Source organism: Homarus americanus, unplaced genomic scaffold (genome assembly GCF_018991925.1).
Source record: "Homarus americanus isolate GMGI-L3 unplaced genomic scaffold, GMGI_Hamer_2.0 scaffold30867, whole genome shotgun sequence".
NCBI lineage: Eukaryota > Metazoa > Arthropoda > Malacostraca > Decapoda > Nephropidae > Homarus > Homarus americanus.
The window spans coordinates 5806-20564 of NW_024748846.1; the positions used below are offsets into that span (position 1 = coordinate 5806).

General features: G+C 43.9%; 2 protein-coding genes across 2 annotated transcripts; both read left to right on the forward strand.

Annotated features, from left to right (window-relative positions):
- Positions 1-357: 357 nt before the first annotated feature.
- Positions 358-8768, forward strand: LOC121880467. The gene has a single exon (XM_042387662.1). The coding sequence runs from the start codon at positions 475-477 to the stop codon at positions 8761-8763; it is 8289 nt and encodes a 2762-aa protein (XP_042243596.1). The 5' UTR covers positions 358-474; the 3' UTR covers positions 8764-8768.
- Positions 8769-9723: 955 nt separating this feature from the next.
- Positions 9724-14457, forward strand: LOC121880468 (the record flags this gene model as incomplete). The annotated part of the gene is given in 3 exon segments (XM_042387663.1): positions 9724-9939; positions 11621-11777; positions 14315-14457. Coding segments are annotated over 2 exon segments (279 nt in total), but the record flags the coding sequence as incomplete, so codon positions are not given.
- Positions 14458-14759: the final 302 nt, after the last annotated feature.

Here is a 14759-nt window from a genome sequence, read left to right on the forward strand (position 1 = left end):
ATCATCACTCACAGTAAACCTAACCTAACCCCATCATCACTACAGGTAACCAACCTAACCATCATCACAATAACCTAACTTAACCACATCATCACTACAGGTAACCTAACTTAACCCCATCATCACTACAGGTAACCTAACTTAACCACATCATCACTACAGGTAACCTAACTTAACCCCATCATCACTACAGGTAACCTAACTTAACCCCATCATCACTACAGGTAACCTAACTTAACCCCATCATCACTACAGGTAACCTAACTTAACCCCATCATCACTACAGGTAACCTAACTTAACCACATCACTACAGGTAACCTAACTTAACCACATCATCACTACAGGTAACCTAACTTAACCCCATCATCACTACAGGTAACCTAACTTAACCACATCATCACTACATTTTCAGGTATGAGAACTACATAACAGCTCAAGGACTGACGGCAGGCATGAGTTATTGAAGAACAACAATGAACTGTTCTACAATGGGGAACATACTTGGCCTTACACATGATCTGGAGGAGGAGGAGGAGGAGAGTTGTGTAGTCCTTGTGTCTTCACTTAGGACTACAGAGGCTACAGGGAGGGGTACTACAGAGTCATCAGCTACCATACTACAGGAAGAATCTACAGAAACAAGTACCACAGAATCTTCAGCTACAGTGCTACAGGAAGATTCTACAGAAACAAGTGCTACAGAATCTTCAGCTACAGTACTACAGGAAGAATCTACAGAAACAAGTACTACAGAATCTTCAGCTACAGTACTACAGGAAGAATCTACAGAAACAAGCACTACAGAATCTTCAGCTACAGTACTACAGGAAGAATCTACAGAAACAAGCACTACAGAATCTTCAGCTACAGTACTACAGGAAGAGTCTACAGAAACAAGTACTACAGAATCTTCAGCTACAGTACTACAGGAAGAATCTACAGAAACAAGTACCACAGAATCTTCAGCTACAGTGCTACAGGAAGAGTCTACAGAAACAAGTGCTACAGAATCTTCAGCTACAGTACTACACGAAGAGTCTACAGATACAAGTACTACAGAATCTTCAGCTACAGTACTACAGGAAGATTCTACAGAAACAAGTATTACAGAATCTTCAGCTACAGTACTACAGGATGAGTGTACAGAAACAAGTACCACAGAATATTTAGCTACAGTACTACAGGAAGAGTCTACAGAAATAAATACTACAGAATCTTCAGCTACAGTACTACAGGAAGATTCTACAAAAACAAGTACTGCAGAATCTTCAGCTACAGTACTACAGGATGAGTGTACAGAAACAAGTACCACAGAATCTTTAGCTACAGTACTACAGGAAGAGTCTACAGAAATAAATACAGAATCTTCAGCTACAGTACTACAGGAAGATTCTACAGAAACAAGTATTACAGAATCTTCAGCTACAGTACTACAGGATGAGTGTACAGAAACAAGTACCACAGAATCTTTAGCTACAGTACTACAGGAAGAGTCTACAGAAATAAATACTACAGAATTTCCAGCTACAGTACTGCAAGAAGATTCTACAGAAGCAAGTACTACAGAATCTTCAATTACAGTACTACAGGAGGATTCTACAGAAACAAGTACTACAGAATCTTCAGCTACAGTACTACAGGAAGTGTCTACAGAAACAAGTCCTACAGAATCTTCAGCTACAGTACTACAGGAAGATTCTACAAAAACAAGTACTGCAGAATCTTCAGCTACAGTACTACAGGAAGAATCTACAGAAGCAAATACTACAGAATCTTCAATTACAGTACTACAGGAGGATTCTACAGAAACAAGTACTACAGAATCTTCAGCTACAGTACTACAGGAAGATTCTACAGAAACAAATACTACAGAGGAACAGCAAGAATCTACAGAAACAAGTACTACAGAATCTTCAGCTACAGTACAACAGGAAGAATCTACAGAAACAAATACTACAGAATCTTCAGCTACAGTACTACAGGAAGATTCTACAGAAACAAGTACTACAGAACCTTCAGCTACAGTACTACAGGAGAATTCTACAGAAACAAGTACTACAGAGGAACAGGAAGAACCTACAGAATCTTCAGCTACAGAAGAACAGGAAGAATCTACAGAAATAAGCACTACAGAACCTTTAGCTGCAGTACTACAGGAAGAATCTACAGAAACGAATACTACAGAATCTTCAGCTACAGTACTACAGGAAGAATCTATAGAAACAAATACTACAGAATCTTCAGCTACAGTACTACAGGAAGATTCTACAGAAACAAATACTACAGAGGAACAGCAAGAATTTACAGAAACATGTACTACAGAATCTTCAGCTACAGTACTACAGGAAGAATCTATAGAAACAAATACTACAGAATCTTCAGCTACAGTACTACAGGAAGATTCTACAGAAACAAATACTACAGAGGAACAGCAAGAATCTACAGAAACAAGTACTACAGAATCTTCAGCTACAGTACTACAGGAAGAATCTACAGTATCTTCAGCTACAGTACTACAGGAAGATTCTACAGAAAGAACTACTACAGAATCTTCAGTTGCAGTACTACAGGAAGAGTCTACAGAAACAAGTACTACAGAGGAACAGGAAGAATCTACAGAAACAAGTACTACAGAATCTTCAGCTACAGTACTACAGGAAGAGTCTACAGAAACAAGTACTACAGAGGAACAGGAAGAATCTACAGAAACAAGTACTACAGAGGAACAGGAAGAATCTACAGAAACAAGTACTACAGAGGAACAAGAAGAATCTACAGAATCTTCAGCTGCAAAGGAACAGGAAGAATCTACAGAAACAAGTACTACAGAATCTTTAGCTGCAGTACTACAGGAAGATTCTACAGAAACAAGTACTACAGAGGAACAGGAAGAATCTACAGAATCTTCAGCTGCAAAGGAACAGGAAGAATCTACAGAAACAAGTACTACAGAATCTTTAGCTGCAGTACTACAGGAAGATTCTACAGAAACAAGTACTACAGAGGAACAGGAAGAATCTACAGAATCTTCAGCTACAGAGGAACAGGAAGAATCTACAGAAACAAGTACTATAGAAGATCAGGAAGAATCTACAGAAACAAGTACTACAGAATCTTCAGCTACAGTACTACAGGAAGAATCTACAGGGTCAATTACTGTAGGTGAAAGTGGGTGTTTGACAGGTGATGACTCGAAGGGTAAAGGAAACAAAAGGAAGTTTCGGACCAAAGCTTTAGCTGAGGACAAACGTTTGGAAATTGAAAGCTTTAAGACTTCTCCAGCTTGTTGGAATGAACGTAAACCATTAAAGAAAAACTCAATGGAAACTCAAACAGATATTTTGCTTGAGGTGAAAAACACATGTCAAAGTAACATGGAAAATAAAACAACTCAGATTAATACTTATAAGACTGAGACTCCTTGTAAGTGTCCGTACTTTTGTTGTAATCATGAAGACTCAATGTACGAACACAAGGGGGTGTTATGTACGGCAAACAAGACACGTTACATATGTGCATCTCTCCTGAATGTCACCATGTTGGTCACGGTCGAGGGAATGGTTATAGGGGATATTTACTTGTCCTGTAATGTTGTGTGGATAGAGGGTAGACCGGTGCCTCTTCAGTATGTAGCCGATGGGACGACAGTGAGTTTCGACGCCGTGAATCACCGCGGACAGTACGAGGCGTTGATCATATGGGTAGACTGTAAGCCTGGAAAAATGATCCCCATTGGTAAAGACGATGTTATCTGCACCGGCTCGGACGACTATCGCCTCACCAATTTAAGACTTAATAGCAGTTTAGGCGTCGCCAATGTTGAAATCCAGGGAAGGCAGGTTACTTCAGTCATGCAGTTAAGCAATTTCTTCATCGACGGGAGGCGGGCCAGCAAAGACGAACTTGCGGAATTGCCTCTCAAGGATCCATCATTTGAAGTGCATGGGAGGGTGTGTACCGTAGTGCCAGGAACTTCAGAGGGAAAACCTCGGTACATAGCCTTGTGTGTGTGGACGGGAGTTAAACCCTCGCCTTCAATCATGCCGCACACGTTGCAGGTATCTGAAGTTTATGAAAACAGGAAAAAATTCTCTTTCAGCCCCAAAATGAGCGAGACTTGTATATACCTGGGTGTTGACTCCTGTTTCGAATGTACAGACGAGTATTCTGTCATGATGATTGTCGTGGAAGATGAGGTTCATTTACTGAGTCTTACACCAGGTGAAGTAGATTGCCTGAAGAACTTAAGGGGAGATCAACCTATGGCTCAAGCAGTGGGGTTTTCTGACGTAATGAAGAGTCCTGACTGTGAGCCCAGTAAGTGGAGTGTTATAGTTAAGGATTTGATCCCAGTGATTGAACGCCGGGTAAGGCCGGACAATTCCCTCGACTCGTTCATTTCGTATGTGGTATCTTCGCTCAAGAACAACGAGCTGACACCCATTAAACAGGAAAAGAAATCGACCACAGCCGATGACCTACTCAAAACTATACTGTACGGTAAACACCATGAATCTAAAACCAAGGCCATTGTGGATGATAACTACGCCTTGGTACACGACATCTCAAACAACAACTTGACTCCTGATTCGATACCAAACGCGAACGAGACGATTACCCGAACGCTAAAGACTTCCTCTCCTTTTAAATACTCGGTAGTTGGAGGCAAGATATCCCCTAAAGACAACGACACGCTATCGTTTGTCTACGGGCACGACAAACAGATCAAGCTCGCAGCCATAGCCAAGGGCAGACTGCTGGACCACTCACGACCTCTCTCGGGGAACTGTTTCTTCGTCGTCAACTCCCTAAACCAGACCCCAAGAAAAGACGCACAACCCAATTTCCTGTATGGTTGGGTACAAGGCAGGTACCCCAATAACCACATACTACTCAATCAGAAAATCATGTTACTCGACCCCAAACAAAAGATTATACGACTGAACGGTAAAGACGGTGGCGCTTCGAACGTTTTTCTCTACGATAATGATTTTGTTTACATGAAGGACAGAGAGGTAAACATCGTAATCTACCATAAAGAAAACAATCATTCGTGTCTACATGTCTTGGTCACTCATATACCCAGTGTAAGGAGAGGCGGATACACCATCGATAGGAAAATTCGCATCATGAGTCGAAATAAATTGATTCTCCTCGTGACCATGAAAGCCTTCGCCCTGACTGAAGGTGAGGATAGTGACTACAGCGATGATGAAGAACTCTCTGATGATGGTGGTGAAGCAGATGTGAAGAATCTTGATGAAATAGAAGAGGAAAATGAAATATCACATACTAAATATGTAAACCAAAGGAAGACAGATGAAGTTATAAATGATATAACTGCAGTAGAGGATTTAACCCCATTTAAAAGGATTGTATACCAGTATGCCAACCAGAAGAAGGAATCCGCCAAGTGCACAAAGGGTTTAAACATCCATATATTCCCCAACAAGTTCAAATTTGACAAGAGATTGAACTTAAAACGAGCGCACTTGATTCACTTCACCGAGACCTACGCAGTGCTTCAGTGTCACGGCGAAAAACTGAAGATCGCTTGTCATATCTCCAACATCCTCTACCAGGGAAAGAGAATGAGATCTATCAAGGAGATTGACGAGAAGAATCGATTGAATTTCTTTTGCGTCCAGACTGCCATTGGGATGTTGGATCTAGAGGGATATTCTGTCCAAGGCTTTGCTCTCTTAGCTTGGGTGTCTGGAGGACCATCGCTTCTCACGGTTCACAAGTGCGACGTACACAGACCGTCGTTGCTTCTTTGTGAGGACGACCCGGGTATCGTTGACCCCCACGGCGACTCGTTACAGCTGGTGGATCGAGGTAAAACGAAGGACACTCGAGCCACATACTCCAGTGATGAGGGAATGTGGAAGACAACCCCAGACTCCAACGATCCTTGTTTCCACACCACTGGCCGGGTCCCTCGTCGCCAGGACTACAACAGAGCGGGGATAGAAGCAGTAGACTGTAAAGCTGGAAGGAAAATCACATCGTACGACAGCCATACTCTTCAACAATCTGGTCTTGAGGTAACAGATGCCAAGATTGAGTTCCTGTGTGGCGATGTTGCTGTTCTGTGTGATCATAAGGCCGGTAAGAAGTTGTGGTGTTATCTAGATAATATATTCATCTCTGGGTTGAAACTGAAGTATATATCTGACGTCATACAGTTCATGAAGGCTAAGAAGGGTCTGACAGTAGTGTTTTCCTCTTTGGCTTCACCTTCGGTCTTCCTGGATGAGACCATACGCCTTAAAGCTGTATTTGCTTACGATTCATTATCAACCGGGTCTCTGCCGGGGATTCATGTCTGCCGCATGCACGACGCTACGCCAATCTCTGACCTACAGAAGCACGAGATAGCCGTAGCAAAGGAGATATTTTCTGATATTGACAAAGTACTTCAGTGTGAGAAGACTCGCCTTACCTACTACAAGAAGGTGATCAAATTATCTAAAAAAAATACACCTCCACCGGCTCCTGACGTCCAGCCCCCGAAGAGCAAAGGCGACAACGACAGTGATGATGACAATGAGACATACAAGTACGTCTCTCACAAACTCAAAGATGGTTTAAACGTTGATCCGGCTAAGGTGACCTTCGACGACGTGGAACCAAGCAATGAGTTGGAGCTGTTATATGCGTCCAAGACTAAAGAAAAGACCGTTTGTCTCATGCAAAAAAGAGTCCAATTAAACCTGAAGGACCTGATAGATGAGGCCCAGTCTGTGAGCATACTGGTACCGAAGCCCGTCTTGGCCGATATTGAACTCACAAGACTTCTCCAGAAATATCAAGGGTGTCGTATGGTTGATGACGACAACAGAGCATCCATACAAGAGGTGGATGAAGAGGAATCCGAGGTGGAGTCTATGGAGCTCTACCCTGAAGGCTCAACTAAAGTGACTCAGGAGACTTGTGTATTCGAGAAAGCAGACAACTGTGTGGGCCTCGTGAGGGTGAACGACCAGCTCATCATCGTTCAGAAGGAGGACATGTACAACCAAGGAGAGAAGTTACCCCCATCTGCCTCCATTCGTAAGTACCTGTCCACAAAAAAAAACATCTGGGTGGTCTATTTCCTGATAAAACCTCTGGTCATCTGGAACTTAGATGTCTTCCATGCTGCGCTTGTGGTGTTTATTGGAAAGAAACCCGCCGCCGTCGACCACATCATGACCTCATGGAAGAAAAACCCCGTCAAGATTTTAAAATACAACTCGGGAGTCGTTTCGGCGTCAAAAAGAAGCATTCCTTTTAATTTAAGAGTTTTTGGTGATCGCTTCGAATATTTAGAAAGACCATGTACTATTCTTAAACTGGTAAAGAACAGCGCCGTAGTGGAGTTCAGCATTAACATTGAAGAGAATAAGTACCACGGTTTGTTTTATCAGGCAACTACATATATAAATGGCGTGCGTGTACCTCAGGTCGGTAACTTGGCCGATCATCTACAAGCATACAGGTCAGATGTCTGGTACTGTGTGTTGGAGCGATACGTGAACCAGAAGATCGCCGGCGTGGAGATTACTCACAGGGCATCGCTAGCGTGGTGCGGCGACAAACCAGATCCCAAAACTGTCGCAGATGATGAAAGTGGTGAGAAGGAGGGTACGAGCCCAACTGATCAATCTGATAGAACAGCTTCCACATCATCTGCAAGTGTGAACATCCCTGTACTTGAATCAGATGAGACATTTACTGATGAAACACTCACGGTTTCGTCTCAACTCAAGTCAAAATCCACAGGGGGATCACATACAGCCTCTTCACCCCCGAGTAGTGAAGTTGGCGATGCTGAATCCGTTCCTGCTTCATGTTCCAGTAGTACTTCAGCTAAATCCCTTCCTGCGCCATGTTCCGGTAGTACTTCAGCTGAATCCGTTCCTGCTTCATGTTCCAGTAGTACTTCAGCTGAATCCGTTCCTGCGCCATGTTCAGGTAGTACTTCAGCTGAATCCGTTCCTGCGCCATGTTCAGGTAGGACTTCAGCTGAATCCGTTCCTGCGCCATGTTCCGGTAGGACTTCAGCTGAATCCGTTCCTGCGCCATCTACCAACAGGACTTCAGCTGAATCCGTTCCTGCACCATCTACCAACAGGACTTCAGCTGAATCCGTTCCTGCGCCATCTACCAACAGGACTTCAGCTGAATCCGTTCCTGCGCCATCTACCAACAGGACTTCAGCTGAATCCGTTCCTGCGCCATCTACCAACAGGACTTCAGTGCCTAAGTCAAAGAAAACAAGTGTCTCCAGTGCCAAGAATCGTGACAACTCTGCCTCGCCTTCACTGCCAGAGAAGACACCAAGGAGAGGAAAAGGCAAGACAAATTCAAAGGATTACAGCAGTTGTGATGGACTTCGTGGTTCTTCCTCCTCTTCCTCCTCGTCATTATCATCATCATCATCATCATCATCATCATCATCATCATCATCTGCTAAAGTAATCCCCCAGGAAGGTAAAATCCAGTCATCATTATCATCATCGTCATCAAGGCACAAGACAACACCCGCCCAGAACGTTGCTTCCTACCCAGTAGACTCAACCCACAGACCAAGAACGTCTCCCCCAGAACCAAAACGAAGCTCGAGTTCATTCATGGATAAAAACGACGGGGCTCACAATCTTTCAACATCCGTCCCAGCCAGTGTATGGAGCAAGACCTCGAAACCAAAACAGAGATCAAAGGGATTCCCTTCGAGCTACTACGACTACTACCACAGGCCGTCCCGAAAATCCTAGACTAGTAACAAGTACAGCCACACAATCAATGAGTAATCAAACGAGTGAATGTAGCAATGGGAAAGAGATATTACCAGATGTATCCCATTTCTCTTCTCTAGAATCTCTCCCACAAATCCCAACGATGGTGTTTGAGGGGAGGGCGTCGCTGTCCCCTTCCCCTGGTGGTAGTAGTCCGACCGAGAACTAAGAGGAAGGAACTGCTCCCTGTAACTAAACTGTAAGCGCCGAGAATGAGAGGAAGGAACTGCCCCCACTAGCTGTAAGCGCCCAGAATGAGAGGAAGGAACTGTTCCAACTAGCTGTAAGTGCCGAGAATGAGAGGAAGGGACTGCCCCAACTAGCTGTAAGCGCCCAGAATGAGAGGAAGGAACTGCCCCAACTAGCTGTAAGCGCCCAGAATGAGAGGAAGGGACTGCCCCAACTAGCTGTAAGCGCCCAGAATGAGAGGAAGGGACTGCCCCAACTAGCTGTAAGCGCCCAGAATGAGAGGAAGGAACTGCCCCAACTACTGTAAGCTGTAAGCGCCCAGAATGAAGGAAGGAACTGTCTGCAACCAGCTGTAAGCGAGAATGAGAGGAAGGGACTGCCCAACTAGCTGTGGGCGCCTAATGAGAGTGAAGGAATCTGCCCCAACTAGCTAAAGCCCAGAATGGAGGAAGGGACGCTGTAAGTGCCGAGAATGAGAGGAAGGACTGCCCCAACTAGCTGTAAGCGCCCAGAATGAGAGGAAGGAACTGCCCCCACTAGCTGTAAGCGCCCAGAATGAGAGGAAGGAACTGAACCCCGACTGCCCCAACTAGCTGTAAGCGCCCAGAATGAGAGGAAGGAACTGCCCCAACTAGCTGTAAGCGCCCAGAATGAGAGGAAGGGACTGCCCCCTAGCTGTAAGCGCCCAGAATGAGAGGAAGGGACTAACTAGCTGTAAGCGCCTAGAATGAGAGGAAGGAACTGCCCCACTAGCTGTAAGCACCCAGAATGAAAGGAAGGAACTGCCCCAACTAGCTGGCTGTAAGCGCCCAGAATGAGAGGAAGGAACTGCCCCCACTAGCTGTAAGCGCCCATAATGAAAGGAAGGAACTGCCCCAACTAGCTGTAAGCGCCCAGAATGAGAGATCCACAGAGACAGAAGGAAAGAAATTAAAAGAAGAAGAGAAAGAAGATGTGATAGAGACGGTAAGATTGATTAATGTCTCTGTTAATATTTTGACAAAGATAAAAAAAAATACAAAAAACAAACAAACAAAGCAACAAAAACAACAAAAATAAATAAACAAAGCAAAAAAAAATCTAACAGACCCTCGATATAATGGACTTTCCTCTCCATAGTTCATTATATAGAGGTTTTACTATAGTTAAGGTAAATATATACATTAAAGTTTATATATAAATTATTTTTGATGTTTTTATATTAATTATAATTGAAGAATAATAATTAATGTATAGAGTTGTGAGTTAATGAAGTTACCATTGACTTACCATTGACTTACCATTGACTTAACCATTGACTTAGATCATTGACTTACCATTGACTTACCATTGACTTAGATTATTGACTTACCATTGACTTAACCATTGACTGAGATCATTGACTTAACCATTGACTTAAATCATTGACTTAGCATTGACTTAGCATTGACTTAGATCATTGACTTACCATTGACTTAACCATTGACTCAGATCATTGACTTAACCATTGACTTAACCATTGACTGAGATCATTGACTTAACCATTGACTTAAATCATTGACTTACCATTGACTTAGCATTGACTTAGATCATTGACTTACCATTGACTTAACCATTGACTTATATTATTGACTTACCATTGACTTAACCATTGACTGAGATCATTGACTTAACCATTGACTTAAATCATTGACTTACCATTGACTTAGCTTACCATTGACTTACCATTGACTCATTGACTTAAATCATTGACTTACCATTGACTTACCATTGACTCATTGACTTACATTGACTTACCATTGATCTTACCATTGACTTACCATTGACTTACCATTGACTTAACCATTGACTTAAATCATTGACTTACCATTGACTTAGCAATGACTTAGATCATTGACTTACCATTGACTTACCATTGATCTTACCATTGACTTACCATTGACTTACCATTGACTTACCATTGACTTAACCATTGACTTAGATCATTGACTTACCATTGACTTAGATCATTGACTTACCATTGACTTAGATTATTGACTTACCATTGACTTAACCATTGACTGAGATCATTGACTTAACCATTGACTGAGATCATTGACTTACCATTGACTTAGATCATTGACTTACCATTGACTTACCATTGACTTACCATTGACTTACCATTGACTTACCATTGACTTAACCATTGACTTAGATCATTGACTTACCATTGACTTAGATCATTGACTTACCATTGACTTAGATTATTGACTTACCATTGACTTAACCATTGACTGAGATCATTGACTTAACCATTGACTTAGATCATTGACTTAGATCATTGACTTAGATCATTGACTTAGATCATTGACTTAACCATTGACTTAGATCATTGACTTAACCATTGACTTAGATCATTGACTGAGATCATTGACTTAACCATTGACTTAACCATTGACTTAGATCATTGACTTAACCATTGACTTAGATCATTGACTTAACCATTGACTTAACCATTGACTTAGATCATTGACTTAGATCATTGACTTACCATTGACTTAACCATTGACTTAGATCATTGACTTAACCATTGACTTAGATCATTGACTTACCATAGTATCATTTAGAAATCCATATATATATACACTTAAGTTAATACAAGACACTTACCACAGCCTTATACTTACAGGTCAAAGGTCAGAGAACAGGCATGATCATTGACCTACACCGCACAGTAGGTCAATTAGAAACGGAGGATGGTAGAAGGTTATTCTTCAACAGTAAACAATGTTACCTTTATGGGATCTGTTTGAAGGATGTGGAACTCTGGCATATATTATCTATTGGTAAGTGTAGGGATGTGTTGGAGGGTGTAGGGATGTGTTGGGGGGTGTAGGGATGTGTTGGGGGATGTGGAGTTGGGGTGTAGGGATGGGGGGTGGGGATGTGTTGGGGAGTGTGTGGGAGGTGTAGGGAGGTGTGTGTTGGGGGTGTAGGGGGTGTGTTGGGTGTGGGGGTGTGTATGTGTTGGAGGGTGTAGGGTGTGTGGGAGGGTGTAGGAGTGTGTGGGAGGGTGTAGGGATGTGTTGGGGGTGTAGGGGTGTGTTGGGGGAGTTGGGGGAGTGTGTGGGGGTGTCAGGATGTGTTAGGGGTGTGTGGGAGGTGTAGGGATGTGTTGGAGGTGTTGGGGTGTGTTGGAGGTGTAGGGATGTGTTAGAGGGTGTGGGGGTGTGTTGGGGGTGTAGGGATGTGTTGTGGGTGTGGGGTGTGTTGGAGGGTGTGGGGTGTGTTGGGGGTGTAGGGATGTGTTGGAGGGTGTAGGGATGTGTTGGAGGGTGTGGGGTGTGTTGGGGGTGTAGGGATGTGTTGTGTGGGATGTGTTGGGGAGGTGTGTTGGGGGGTGTGTGGGTGTGGGGTGTGTTGGGGGTGTAGGATGTGTTGGAGGGTGTAGGGGTGTGTTGTGTGGGATTGGAGGGTGCAGGGATGTGTTGGAGGGTGTAGGGTGTGTTGGAGGTGTAGGGTGTTGGAGGGTGTAGGGTGTGTTGGAGGGTGTAGAGGTGTGTGGAGGGTGTGTGTGGAGGTGTGGGGTGTGTGGAGGGTGGGGGGTGTGGGGTGTGGGGTGTGGGGATGGTGGGGGTGTGTTGGAGTGTGAGGGGGGGGTGGTTGGAGGGTGGGGATGTGTTGGAGGGGTGAGGGGTGTGTGGGAGGGTGTGTGTGTGGGAGGGTGTAGGGATGTGTTGGGGTGTAGGGGTGTGATGGAGGTGGAGGGATGTGTTGGGGGTGTAGAGGATGTGTTGGGGGGTGTGGGCATGTGCTGGAGGTGTTGGGGATGTGTTGGGTGTAGGGATGTGTTGGGGGTGTAGGTGTGTGTTGGAGGGTGTAGGGGGGTGTTGGGGTGATGGAGGTGTTGTGCTGGTGTAGGGAATGTGTTGGGGGTGTGGGGATGTGCTAGGGTGTGTGGGGGGTAGGGATGTGTTGGAGGTGTGGGGTGTGTGGGGGTGGGGTGTGTTTTGAGGATGTGTGGAGGGTGTGGGGTGTGTTGGAGGGTGGGGATGTTGGAGGTGTGGGGGGTGTAGGGTGTAGGGGTGTGTGGGAGGGTGTAGGGATGTGTTGGAGGGTGTAGGGGGGTGGGGGGTGTAGGGGTGTGTGGGAGGGGGGTGTGGAGGGTGTAGGGGTGTGGGGAGGGTGTAGGGATGTGTTGGGGTGTGGGGATGTGTCGGAGGGTGTAGGGGTGTGTTGGAGGGTGTAGGGTGTGGGGGTGTGGGAGGGTGTGGGAGGGTGTGTTGGAGGGTGTAGGGGTGTGTTGGAGGGTGTAGGGATGTGTTGGAGGGTGTGGGGTGTGTGAGGGGGGTGTGTGGGAGGGTGTAGGGGTGTGGGAGGGGGTGTGTGGGGGTGTAGGTGTGGGGGGGTGTGTAGGGTGTGTTGTGTGTAGGGGGGTGTGTGGGAGGTGTGTAGGGTGTAGGGATGTGTCGGAGGGTGTAGGGGTGTGTTGGAGGTGTGGGTGTGGGGAGGGTGTAGGATGTGGAGGGTGTGGGGATGTGTCGTGTGGGGTGTGTGGGTGTGGGGTGTGGGGGAGGGTGTGGGGGGTGTGTGGGGATGTGTTGGGGGGTGTAGGGATGTGTCGGAGGGTGTAGTGTGTTAGGTGTAGGGGTGTGTGGAGGGTGAGGGAGGGTGTAGGGAGGGGGTGTAGGGTGTGTTGGGAGTTTATAATGTATGTGTGTGTGTATATTCTATTTTATAGTGTATAGTGTGTGTGTATGTTGTATTTTATAATGTATAGTGTGTGTGTATATTCTATTTTATAGTGTATACAGTATTATGTGTGTATGTTGTATTTTATAATGTATAGTGTGTGTGTATTGTATTTTATAATGTATAGTGTGTGTGTATGTTGTATTTTATAATGTATAGTGTGTGTGTATATTCTATTTTATAGTGTATAGTGTGTGTGTATGTTGTATTTTATAATGTATAGTGTGTGTGTGTATTGTATTTTATAATGTATAGTGTGTGTGTATATTGTATTTTATAGTGTATAGTGTGTGTGTATATTGTATTTTATAGTGTATAGTGTGTGTGTATATTGTATTTTATAGTGTATAGTGTGTGTGTATATTGTATTTTATAGTGTATAGTGTGTGTGTATATTCTATTTTATAGTGTATAGTGTGTGTGTGTATTGTATTTTATAGTGTATAGTGTGTGTATATTGTGTTTTATAGTGTATAGTGTGTGTGTATATTCTATTTTATAGTGTATAGTGTGTGTGTGTATTGTATTTTATAGTGTATAGTGTGTGTATATTGTGTTTTATAGTGTATAGTGTGTGTGTATATTGTATTTTATAGTGTATAGTGTATAAACAATTCATGTTTTCCCTCAGGATTGGATGTAGAATATGATGAAGGTCGCAGAGGTGTTAACAGCGTGTGGATTGGTCAGCCGTTAGAGTCGACTGAACTCCGTCTCGCTATTGAGAACTGGTGTGATGAGAATAACGTGCCCTCATCTTCAACTGAGGCCCTGGTGAGGTTTGGTTAGGGTTTGGTTAGGGTAGGTTTGGGTTAGGTTAGGTTAGTGTTAGGTTAGTGTTAGGTTAGGTTAGTGTTAGAAGTAGGAGGGAGATAATGTGTAGTGAAGTAAAGAGAATACAGAAAATATTGGAATGTTAAGGTGACTTGAGATTTGCAAAGAAGGAAATTTTCAAGCAACAATTCTTAATGGATGCCACAGGTTTATAAAAAGCTGTACAAGTTTTTTTATCAGCTTAAACTAATCTGTCACGTACTGATATAAGCAAAGCTGTGATTAATTTAATGTAAGCTTAT

Coding starts and splice junctions, on each gene's coding strand:
- LOC121880467 (XM_042387662.1), top strand. CDS start 475: ATGAACTGTTCTACAATGGGGAACATACTTGGCCTTACACATGATCTG.